We start from the raw sequence: 12,117 nt of genomic DNA, 5'->3' as shown, positions 1-12,117 counted from the left end.
GGGCGGAGGTAAGAAACAAAAAACAGTAATCATAACGCTACTAATCACGTGACTGCTTATTAAGGAGCGAGGAAATATGTTTGTGACACACATAAGGTTTAAACACCAGACTGTTTAGATATGGTTGGATGACATTACTTTAGAAAGCATTTTTTTATGTACAAACTGAGGGAGTCAGTTGTCAGTCGTTCTAGATACATGTGGCTGAAATCACCCAGAAAGGCGTTCAGAGGATAGCAACAAAACAGTTTCTCTCCTCCCCCATGCTCTCTCTCCCTCACTCTGTTTCAGAGAGAGAAGGTAAAAAGCACTGCCTGCAAGGGCTCCAGAATCTCTCGCACTGGTAAAAGTACTGTATATGAGCTATAGTATATGACTCTAAGAGCAAGCCACAGCTTATTGATTTTTAAAAAATGTTATTTTTAAATGTATTGCCTAACATTGAATCCTGTATCTGTTCCTGTCTTGATAGTAAGGCTAATAAACCCAGCACTTCAGTCCACTAGAGTATGCAGAGTTGTGCTTCAGTACTGCACCTCTTCCCTCCCATTCATAAATACTCCTCCAGGCGCAAACCTTGCTGCCTCTCCATTCATCTAAAAGGGATTTCTCTCTCTCTCTCTCTCTCTCTCTCTCTCTCTCTCTCTCTCTCTCTCTCTCTCTCTCTCTCTCTCTCTCTCTCTCTCTCTCTCTCTCTCTCTCTCTCTCTCTCTCTCTCTCTCTCTCTCTCTCGCACATAATCCAGCACCACCCCCACAACTCCCCCATGATGATGGTGGTCAAGAAGATTCTGTTGTGTGCTTTCCCACTCCCTGCCTATCTCCTACACTGACCTCAGATCAGATCCTGTCACCTCCTGCCTTTGCTCCCATTGCGCGCGTGTCTGTGCGAGGTGATCTGAGCCCTCTGCTTGACCTTTACCTTTCTTTTCCTTCTTCTCCTCCTCCCCCTCGCCAGCACCCAGCAAAGTGAAGATGATTCCAGACTGAGAGTTCACGCCGACCGCAGTGACTAACATCCGTCCAGATCCCTCCATCACATGGGTGCCTGAGAGAGAGAGAGAGAGAGAGAGAGAGAGAGAGAGAGAGAGAGAGAGAGGGACAAGGTAAGAAGGACAGAGAGAGAGAGGGAGACAGAGAAAGCGATCAGAGGAAAAGCACACCTGTTCCTTCATGCTCCACTTCACACAAAATGTTAAGGTCACAGACAGCCAGACCATGTAGGTAGTGCTATGTGCAGGCCATGTGAGAGCCCCTGTCTGCCAGCCAGCCTGGCAGCACTGCCCCTACAGGTGTGGTGCTTGCCCAGCAAGTCTCTCCATACATCTTCTTTACGGAAAATATCATTACGCTATTATTGAATAATATCGTCAAGATGGCAGGAAAGCCTAATAAAATGAATGGAGTTAGTGGCGGAGGGTCCTAAGAATAGCAGCAGGAATGAGGGTGAAACCACAAGCCAGAGACCGTGGCAGGAACCAGACATGCCATGATCTGATTAGCAACATCTGGATTCCATAGCAACCCCCTAGTCCTACTGACACATGCTGTCAACAAAGTAAACACAAGCATAACATGCAGACACACAGAGAAACACAGAGGGACCAGGAGACACACAAACACACATACAAACACACATACACATACACACACACACACATACAAACACACATACACATACACACACACACACACACATTCATACACACAAGCACTAACCAGAGAGAAGCATAGGGTCCTTGTCCACTGACTTGCGCACGTGGTCCGACTCCCCGGTCAGGGAGCTTTCATCAATCTTCAGGTCGTTGCCCTGAATCAGGACACCATCAGTGGGCAGGAGGTCACCTGCGCACGCACAAGAGCGAGACACTCATGGATGGCATGCAAAGACATGCCACTCTGCTACTACGTTAACCATGGGAAACCTCAGGACAACCAGGCACTGGTCTAGCCAGGGCGAGCTGGACTGCTTAATTTGCCCCTCTCTGAGCATACCAACCAGGGGCGGGCACTGACCGTATTTGACCTGGGCCACGTCGCCCACCACCATGTCGGCCACGGGGATCTGGATGACGTTGCTGTTGCGGACCACGGCGAAGCGCTGCTCCTGCTCGATGCGGCTCTGCAGCCCGCGGAACTGCTTCTCCTTGCTCCAGTCGTTGAAGGCCGTCACCAGCACCACGCAGATGACCGACAGCAGGATGGCGGCGCCCTCGATCCAGCCGGCCTCTGCCTCCCCCTCATCCTCCATGCCGCCCGACACATTACCACACGCTGAACACAACAGGTGAAGAAAAACAAAATCATGTACACCTCTTGACGGTTATTACACGACATTTTATGAAGTATCATTCACACAAAGAATAGAGCCCAAAACCTGATCTGAGCACTTTAGTATGAATATAGCAAAAAAAGAAGAAGATATAATTAGGTTATGGCAACATGTTCCAGGAGTGGGTTCTTTTTTGGGGGGTGAGGTCCAGGCTGCTGTGTGGGAGTTCAGTGTCAAACCCCTACCATACACGTGCCGACTAATCTGGGATGCCAGACCTCCGCTAAACTCGGCAGCAGTTTGCCATTTGCTTTCCTCCCTCCCGCATTCGTCTTCCTCTCTCGCTCTCTCTTCACACCCTCCCTCTCACCTTTTTTTGAAATCCTCCCACGCTCCCTCCATCCAGCTCCCTCTTTCTTTTCTCCTACTCTCTGTCCCTTCCTCCCTCTCTCGCCTCTCGCACACTCATTCACTCCCTCCACTAACACCACCCCTCTGACGCGGCTCCACTGAAGCACACTCACTCCATCTCTCACATATCTCTGTCAGCACATATTTCCCTCCCTCTCTTTATCTTCCCTCCCTCTCCACAATTCGCCCCCCACCCTCACCCTCGCCCTCCTCTGACGGGGGCTGGTAGAAGGACAAGCCCAGCGAGATGATGGCGGCTATCTCCAGGATGATGAGGGTAACGTCCTGCAGAGCCTCCCACACCAGTTGCAGGAAGGTTTTGGGCTTCTTTGGGGGGATGAAGTTCTGTCCGAACGCCTGCGCCCGCTTCTCCAAGTCTGCTGCATTATCCGACAAACCTGCCAAAAGCAGAGGACACCACCTGAAAGGCTGCAGGGAAAAGCGGCGGGACTCCTCTGCAGTAACACACACACACACCTACAGACATTTCTAAAGACTGTTCTAAATGACAATCAGATTGATGTACTTCCTTAGGAGGCTGAGGGCAACTTAATTAACAGCCACAGTGTTCCTTGAACAGCCACAATGTTCCTTGAACAGACACTGCATTCCTTGAACAGCCACAATTTTCCTTATACAGCCCCAGTGTTCCTTTGGCCATTAGGACAAAAGTGGCCATTAAAAGTGAACACTGTAAAACTAATTCAACATAGGGGATCATATAGAAAAGAAACACATTACATTATTTAACAAAAACGTCGGTGAGTATTAAAGGCTGCAGTTGCACTCTTAACAACACATAAGAGATGATTATGGCTGCACTAATAGATGTCCATTTGCATATTTTGCTGAACTGCCCAATGACACACATTTAATGGCAAGAAGAGGAAGCAATCAAAGACATACTGTAAGTGGGGATGAAGTAGATGCAGAGATGTGCTTCATTCATTACAAACTCTCTTTTTTTTTAAAGTGGAAAATGTGAAAGTATTTCACAATAACTCACAAACAAGACTGTATACTCCCAAACAAATACCTTAAAGCCACATTAATCACACAAAGTCCTAAAATATATTACTGACCCGTGTAGTGTCACTTTCCCACTCTCATCAATACTCAAACAGGGGGCTTCACTGCCACACAATTTAATAAAATAATGTCTATGTCCTCTCTTCACTACCAGGGCTACCCCAATAGCAAAAACTATGCAGTGATGTAACATTAATCCATAAACACAGTATAATATCATAAAATACTAGATATATTAGTATTGCCTAGATTATATTTTCTCTATTGTTTATATGTCAATGAGCCATTGTTATATTCCATCGACTGATAATGTGAAGGCCACAAGAACACAGTGCAATCACAAAATAACTCCAGTTGGAACAGATGCACACAAGGCTGCAGGACTGAATGGAAACGAGCAGCCAGTTCAGGCGAGCACTCATAAAAGGTTGTGAGACTGGAGCTTGTTGCCCATGTTACGCATTCAGCAGCCGTACAACACTAATGCAATTTGGACATAATTTACTGCATATCTCTTTATTTTCCAATTGTCATCAGAGGAGGACCAAACATGATTAACTCACCCAAAGGATGAGATGGAAAAGCCAACCACACTCCCCAAACTGAATATTAAGTTACATGTTATAGACTCTTTCTCTCAGTTTTTCTCTCGCTCTCCTTTTTTATGTGTGCAGTTTCCATGGCAATGAAGATATCAAGCAAAAAACCCGCGCTTGCTATTCAACTTCCTGTCTTCAGGCACCTTTTTGCCCGGCTACAGATGATGTCATTACATCAAAGCAGCATATGCTAGTTCAAGAATAGATTTTTGATTGGTCTGCTGTGATGGCAGCTCCATTGCAGTCTAGAACAGACTGTGATTCTTTTGAACTGCAGTGGTGGAATGGAGTATTTAGCTTAAAAGTATAAGTTGAATGAAGCGCTATTAACCTCAATATATTGTGTGTGCATGACATTGATTTAGAGACCAACGAGGACAGAAAACACACTAAGTGGATTAAAGAGTAAATATGGCCCATCATAATTATGCATACATGTTTGCGCGCACACATACACACACACACACAGAAAAGCATGGTGTGTGGCCAGCTGATCTCTCATATCATAGCTACATTGCACACTGAACCCTCTCACTCCCACTACCACAGAAAGATAAAATCTCACACCCAATGTGTGAGCATGCATGTGAATGAGTGAGAGCTGGAAGTAAAGAGAAGATGAGACGATGACAGGTGCAGTTGGCAAAGAAGCCAATACCACCTCAGGGAGGGGTTTAAACGCACACAAACCCCCCAAAACTGCTGAGTAGTTATGACTGCATCCCATCCCTTTGATCAATCTTTTCTGTCCTTTCATCCATGCATCTCCCCTTCTCTTCCTCTCTCTCTCTCTCTCTCTCTCTCTCTCTCTCTCTCTCTCTCTCTCTCTCTCTCTCTCTCTCTCTCTCTCTCCCTCACCCCCCCACCCCCACCTCCATCTCCCCTTGGTATGTCCTTGACAATGCGGCAAGCTGTACTTGCTTTCCTTCTCTATCTCTCTTTCCCTCCCTCTCTCTCTCCCTCCTTCTCTCCAGAGCAGCCCAGCCCTGCCGACTGAGATAGGTTTCATCCTGTGCTGCTGCAGTATGGGCATCTGTGTGGTGGTTAGGCTGATAGAATGGCACACCCACCCCAGTGTATCGGCTATAGAGTCACAGGAGCAGACAGAGGTGCGCTCAGTCTGGAGTGCAGAAGAAGCAGTGGCCTCATTCTGCTGTGCTGAAATGTGTTGCCGGGGAAGAGACAGTGTGAGAGAAGGAGAGAGAGAGAGAGAGAGAGAGAGAGAGAGAGAGAGAGAGAGAGAGAGAGAGGCACTAATGTACCTCCATTTTCAGAGCCTCATCATTACAATGTCAGTCCCACTCACCATCAGTTTTCCACCTCCTCTATCCTGCTTTCCTCTCCTCTCTTTCCCCTCAGCGGTGTCATGTACATGTACTGTACGAGGGTTAGTTATGCCAGCAGGACACTGCATTCACAGTCTGCTGTTTGCACTGGATGTTGCTGACATCCAATAAAACAAGCTGCCTTCTCACTTCCACAGTGTGCTCCACACAGGAGAGGCTGCAAGTCTTAATACCAAAAATTAAAAGTCTCAGGCCCCGATACATGAATGTTTCACATTTATATTGTTTTATTATGTTGGGAAGTCAAATGGAGACATTTATGAAGTTGGGGAGAAATTCCGTACACTCCATTATAACCGTGTGTAGCCAACGTCGCTGAGTGTCTCTGGATGTGTAGCAGAGTAAGAACCAATTATACACTATCCTACTTCACCAGCTAACCATCACACCCAACATGAGTGAGGTGGGTTAGAACTGGATAAACACAAAATATGTAGAGCCTGCAAAGTTAGAAATGGTGCTTGAGTGGATTAGGAAGAGAGAGGATAGGAACCAGGACAGTGGCTCGGACTTGCTTGTCTAAATCGTGTTCTGTGCAACTGATCAGTTCCTCCCTCTGTAAAGAAGAGAGTGACCCCTACTGTCCATTCCTAATCCTGGCAAGAGTCCAGCTGCTTGGCATGTCTTATCCCAGACGCACACAGCACATGGCACAGCTGGCATTCGCCAGTCTGGAGGTATACCAGTTTTCCCAACATCAAATTACAGCAAAATGCCACTCTGTGCCAAAGCTGCCCAAAAACTTACTTCTTGGCAGCACTGAGCCTATTATCCACCTCCTGTTTTCAGTAAATGCTCAAAGTCCATTTATGTGAATGATGAGTCTGTACTTGTGAGACAGGCATTAGGACAGTGCAAATGTGCAAAGCACAGTGTCTGTGAAGCAGTGAACAGAATCAGGTGAACAAATTGGAACAAGCGACCAGTGACGGTCTTCTCTCATATAGATATACCTGTCAACAGATATTGATATATAAGTAGACCCTTAAAGGAATTACAGCCTCTCGGGCACTTAGAGAGTGAGGTTTCTAGCCCATGACTGATTGAATGAGTCTTTCCAACACTAGAGAACTGTTTACCCAGTAACCTCCTCTCCATACACCCACCTCACCACTGACAGCGCCGTAGCCTAGCAACCTGACACAAACGCGTGCGCCCGGAGTGGGAAGTTGGCTGAGCGAGACAGTGAGAAATGGTGGTTGAGTGGCAAGAGGAGGATGAGAGGGATGAGGAGACAACGACAAAACGTTGAGACAGAGAAAGATGGATGAATTAATGGATAGATGGATGGATGGACAGGAGGATGGATGGATGGATGGATGGATGGATGGATGGATGGATGGATGGATGGATGGATGGATGGATGGATGGATGGATGGATGGATGGATGGATGGATGGATGGATGGATGGAAGAGAGGAAAATTACTAGGTGGGTTTTGCTATTTCGGGCTGTGCTCATGCCTTTAAGTGTCTCTGCCAAAGACACACATCAATGACTCAAAGTGAAATAAACTACATTAGCAGGGAGCAATCATGCTAGGTGCAATAAAGATAATGGACAAGCAAGATGGAGAGAATGGCAGGTGGAAAAGAGATGTCACTGGAAGAACCTTGGTGAGAGAGGGAATCAGGGTGAAGTGGAACTATCAGCAAGAGACACGATCATTAGCGAGCGCATCTGAGGAGAAGATGAGAGAGAACAGAGAAAAGAGACACAGAGTGAGATATAGAGAAACAGAGTGAGTGAGAGAGAGAAAAAGAACATGCAGATGAGGGCAGAAATTTGGTCTCACCATCTGTGGTGGAAGACTTGAGTCTCTGGCAGAGGCCTTCTGTGTCTCCGTAGTTGTCCTGGATCTTCTGCACAGCCTCCATCCCCCTGAGCTCCATCAGAGAGCGCAGCTCCTCAAGTGTCACGCCGAAGGGGCCCGAATGGTTGGCTTCTGCCCTGCCACCAGCCCGCTTCGGGTAGAACTCCACCGCACTGTTCGCCATCTCGCCTATCGTCGCCGTTGTGGACATTTTGAGTTTTTGGGCGGCTGGCCGTTGACCTTATCTGCACTTGGGCTTCTTCCTGTCCAGATCTGTAGAGCACGCTGAGACTCCACCTCAGTCGCTGGCGAAGGAGGGAACTCGAGTTGTGGAGCTTCTCGTCTGGCTGCGTTGGGTCGCGCGTGGCTCGGTTTTCCTCACCCCCTCTCCTCTCCCTCCCACTCTAGCGGCCGTGCCTCTAGCTCTCCATCAGCGGAGGGGGGCACGGCAACAGGGGCAAAAACGCTTGCTGGTTGAGCGGGGAAAAAACAAGAAAGCGAATCCTGCCCACTCCACTCTACCCCCTCTGATGGAGGGTCAACAGAACGAGGGATCTGGACGCTCCCAATCCATCAGGGATGGAGAGGAGAGAGCAGGGGAGAGCCTGGGGGAAGGGCACAAGGTGGGTTCACGGAGAAGACACGGCCCCGGAGTGCAGGAGTCAGGGGTCAGGGGTCAGAGGGTGCAGCGTGGTGGCATGGGGGAGTACGCCTGGGGAGACAGAGACAGAGAGAAGACATCAGTTACTGTGCAACGACATGTGACCACACTCAGGATCCCACAAGGAGTCTGACCGTATAAGCGCATTCCCTATCCCATGTCTGCAAACTCTGGGTTAACTCACCCAGACAACCTAAAGGAACGAGACTCTCGAACCCCAGTACTGCAAAGGCTCTCGCTTGGTTTAATGACGTGGTGCACAGGTCACACATTGTTGAATTAGACACTGCAGTGGCATTAGATAGATTAATTATGTCAAATGAAAGCATCGGTCAGTTTCTTAATAGTATTTGACCCATTTCGGATTTTTTCCCTCCTTAGTTCTTCCATTCTCTATCCTCTGGTCCTGCCCCATTAAGAGTGGATCCAATGAGAAATGTGTTCAAAAAGTGAGTTCAAAACAACACAATAAAAATATCTGCATGTATAGTTATGGACCATGTAAATTCACCCAGTCAGTGATGCAAATAATTTATACAGATTCTCTCAAGGAAGCAAGACAACTGCATTGGCCCATGGTTTCCATGGAAACCTACAGATGCCTATGACTCCCACAAAGATCCTTCGGCCTCACTATACCCTGACGCACACAATCATTTTATTTCATTCTCTCTCTCTCTCTCTCTGTCGTTCTAGCTCACACACACTGCACATTACACTACATACTCAAACACACACACACACACACACACACACACACACAGACTTGAGACATATCATCACAGGATCTGCTCTGTGTGTCACGGCTGATGTTGCCTTATTGCTTGCTTGCATCCCTCATGTCTTATCAGACTCTCTTGGTTCAAGGTGTGTGTGAGTGTATGTGTGAGGTCTGTCTGCGTGGGCTGCCAGGGCTGGGAGTGTGCAGGAGTGACAGAGTCATCACTCTCTCCCGCTGACTCACCATCACTCTCACCCTCTCAGCACCAGCCCCCTGTGCTCACCTCTCTTCACTACCCTCACCTCTCCTCTCCTCTTCTCTCCCCTCATCCCCACCTCCCTCACCTCTCCTCCTCCTCTCCTCCTCCTCTCCTCCCCTCCCCTCTCCTCCCCTCTCCTGCTCCTCTCCTCCCCTCTCCTGCTCCTCTCCTCCCCTCCCCTCCCCTCCCTCTGCAGCCTTGCAGTCGTGGACAGTGGGAAGGTGACGAACGCTGCAGTGCAGACCGTAGCTCATCAGGGGTTGTGGATGTCACATGAATATGGATGAGAGGTCAGACCTCAAATCATAATATGTTTGCAAATGTGAGTGTACGCATGTGTGTGTGTGTGTGTGTGCGCGCGCGTTTATGTGTGTGTGTGTGTGTGTGTGTGTGTTTGCGTGTGCAAAGCCTGTAGGGTTAACAGTCACTTGCAGAAATCCATTCCATCCAGAGTCCATGAAAGCGGTTCCATTTGCCATTAGTGGGCCACAGGTTGTGTGTGTGTGTGTGTTTGCGTGTGCAAAGCCTGTAGGGTTAACAGTCACTTGCAGAAATCCATTCCATCCAGAGTCCATGAAAGCGGTTCCATTTGCCATTAGTGGGCCACAGGTTAACAGCACTGCAGCTGGGTTTTGTGGGCAGGAGGGCTGCAGATTATGCTGAGTATTCATATTGATTTGTTTTCTCAAACCTTTTCCAGGGTGTGCTAGAGTTCCAGTAGGTGATATACTGTTGGTCATGTGCTCGTTGTGAGATGCCCCAGGTCTCCAACCTTTCTGACAAAAGCATACATGCTGAAAAGTAGGAGGCCTCCAGGCAGCTCCCTGGGACACAGACAGAGGGGAGCAGTATTACATAAAGTGTCCAGAGCCTTACATAATGTGCATAAAATTTAAAAAAAAACAAATAACAGTGGCACACGACTGTGCAAGCGCACACTCATACACACACAGGCTCATGCATATTCACACAAATTACACACAGAACATACTCTTCAAGCAGTTTAAAAAATCGCCCCAAAATAATAATCATTCATTACATTATATGTGTTCACCATGAATATAGATTTTCTGATCAGTGGCAAGCAACTATTAAAACTGAAGCACCTCCCCCAGTTAAGGTAACAGGCGACATGACTGGATGTGGATGCGGTTCCACCAGTGCATTTTCTGTCCATAGCCAACAGCATGCAACAATAGGACACCTCATCTGACAGAAAGCAGCAGGATGTGACTGCTGACTATTCTACTCAGAGCCCAAATTCAAAATCAAAGACTCTGGTGTTAAAAGAAAAAAAAAGAAGAAACAGAAGTGTTGGGGAATGAGTCAGTGTGCTGCTCACTTCAATTCTAATTACAGAGCCAGAACGCTGACAGAGCCCCATTGCACATCTTAACTGCTGAAGACAAAGAAAAAAAAAAAAAATAAACCAACAAAACAAGCAGGTCCAGATGCGCTAAAGCTTTTTGCACATCTCTGGGATGACTTCCTGTTGGAATTTTGCCCGATGAACATGTAAGGCCTCTTACACCTCATCACCACATCTGCACTCACAGTCAGGTGCAGGGTACATCATGCACCACAGCACACACATGATGGCCTTCAAACCCACATCCAAGGTCCTCGGAGTTCATTTGCCCTGGTGGGAAACAATGGCGTTCTCTTTGAAGCACCCTAGTCTTGTACTATTTTACACATCTGTAGAGTAATCAAATCTACCATCTGCCCTTGGGGACATGTTCACCTGAAATACTGCACTGTTCATCATGGGTCTCGCCAGTTTAAGTGTTCAGTACAGAGGTAGTGCACACTCTTTATGCTTGCTTCTAAAAAAACTAATGACAGAGTAATGACAAAAACACACACACAAGAAAAACCCATCATGTTATGATGAGACATCACATGCATAATGCCTTACAGCTCCGATCTGGACGAGCCAAAACAGTGCCATGGTCACCTAAGGGCTTACTAAACGAGGACACTGCAAATACGCACGCAGTACATTTTAATGATTGCAGCCTTGTGCTGTTGCTCGCAAGGCCCAGTTGTTACAGTGTCAAAAATGAACCTGCTAGAATGCTGCAATTCCTGATTAAGGCTTTAATTACTGCCATGCTCAGAAGGCCAAATCAAAACGCATGTGTATAAACCGAATACCACTCTCAGGGGAACAGTTGGGGAGCAAAAGCTAAAAACAGTGTTGCGGCCAGGGCAATATTTCAGGGCCTTTTCTTCTTGTTCCACAGATGAATCTAAGCAGACATTAGGTATCTTAAGGAATTAGATTCCTGACAGTAACTCACTGTCAGAAGGAGTTTCTTTAGGACAAGAGGGCCCCTGCTGTGAGGCTGCTTCCTGATCTTCCTGATGTTCCGTTTCCGAAAATGGAACAAAGAGGAATGTTACAGAGGGACGTTCACCTGCGCAGCTTTGCTGTGTGGGGTTAGTCTGCCATTTGGTCCCTTCAGAGTTATTACAAAATGACAAACGCGTGCAGCTCTCAAACACATGACTCCGCATCCTGACTGTCAAGTAATCTAATTGCCAAGTTTGTTGTTTTGCTAATGCAGAAAGTAAACTTCATAAGTGCCGTGTCAGGGCAGGCTGGCAGGGACACAGGCAAACCCCGCACGGGCTGGCGGGTGTGCAGCTAACACGGCTGTGTGCAGGAGGACAGGTTCTCGGGGCAGTTTACGGAGGCACCGTCTCTGCAGCGGGACAGATGAAGGTGATTTTGTGGACACAGCGGATATGCTCCCACAGCAGGAGGTGAAGGATGAGAAGCTCCAGCTGCAACAGCTCCCCGTGTCTGGGAATGTTCAGCTATGATAATGTATGATGTTCTCAGATTCATGATTCCGAATCGTTTACATTTATTGTTTGTTCTGTACTTTTTCAAGCATGTCTCTCATGCTCGTACACCTTTGCCCTAATGATATGAGTGAACGCACTCTGAGCACAAGCCACACATACTAATGACAGTTTCAGTGGCTAAATATAAACATAGT

General features: G+C 47.5%; 1 protein-coding gene across 5 annotated transcripts in view; it reads right to left on the bottom strand.

Annotated features, from left to right (window-relative positions):
- atp2b3b (ATPase plasma membrane Ca2+ transporting 3b) overlaps window positions 1–12,117 on the bottom strand; it is a 35,727-nt gene that overhangs the window by 19,847 nt on the left and 3,763 nt on the right. For all 5 annotated transcript variants that reach the window (XM_026998197.2, XM_026998193.2, XM_026998195.2 and 2 more), the window contains exons 2-6: window positions 7,451–8,180; window positions 2,883–3,080; window positions 2,016–2,273; window positions 1,719–1,844; window positions 922–1,047 (exon numbers count right to left, since the gene is read on the bottom strand). In XM_026998197.2, coding sequence (XP_026853998.2) covers window positions 922–1,047; window positions 1,719–1,844; window positions 2,016–2,273; window positions 2,883–3,080; window positions 7,451–7,679 — 937 coding nt within the window. In that variant the 5' untranslated portion in view covers window positions 7,680–8,180. The remainder of the gene's footprint in view (window positions 1–921; window positions 1,048–1,718; window positions 1,845–2,015; window positions 2,274–2,882; window positions 3,081–7,450; window positions 8,181–12,117) is intronic.

The sequence above is a fragment of the Electrophorus electricus genome, chromosome 24 (genome assembly GCF_013358815.1).
Source record: "Electrophorus electricus isolate fEleEle1 chromosome 24, fEleEle1.pri, whole genome shotgun sequence".
NCBI lineage: Eukaryota > Metazoa > Chordata > Actinopteri > Gymnotiformes > Gymnotidae > Electrophorus > Electrophorus electricus.
This window is presented reverse-complemented; position numbering and strand designations above follow the sequence as displayed.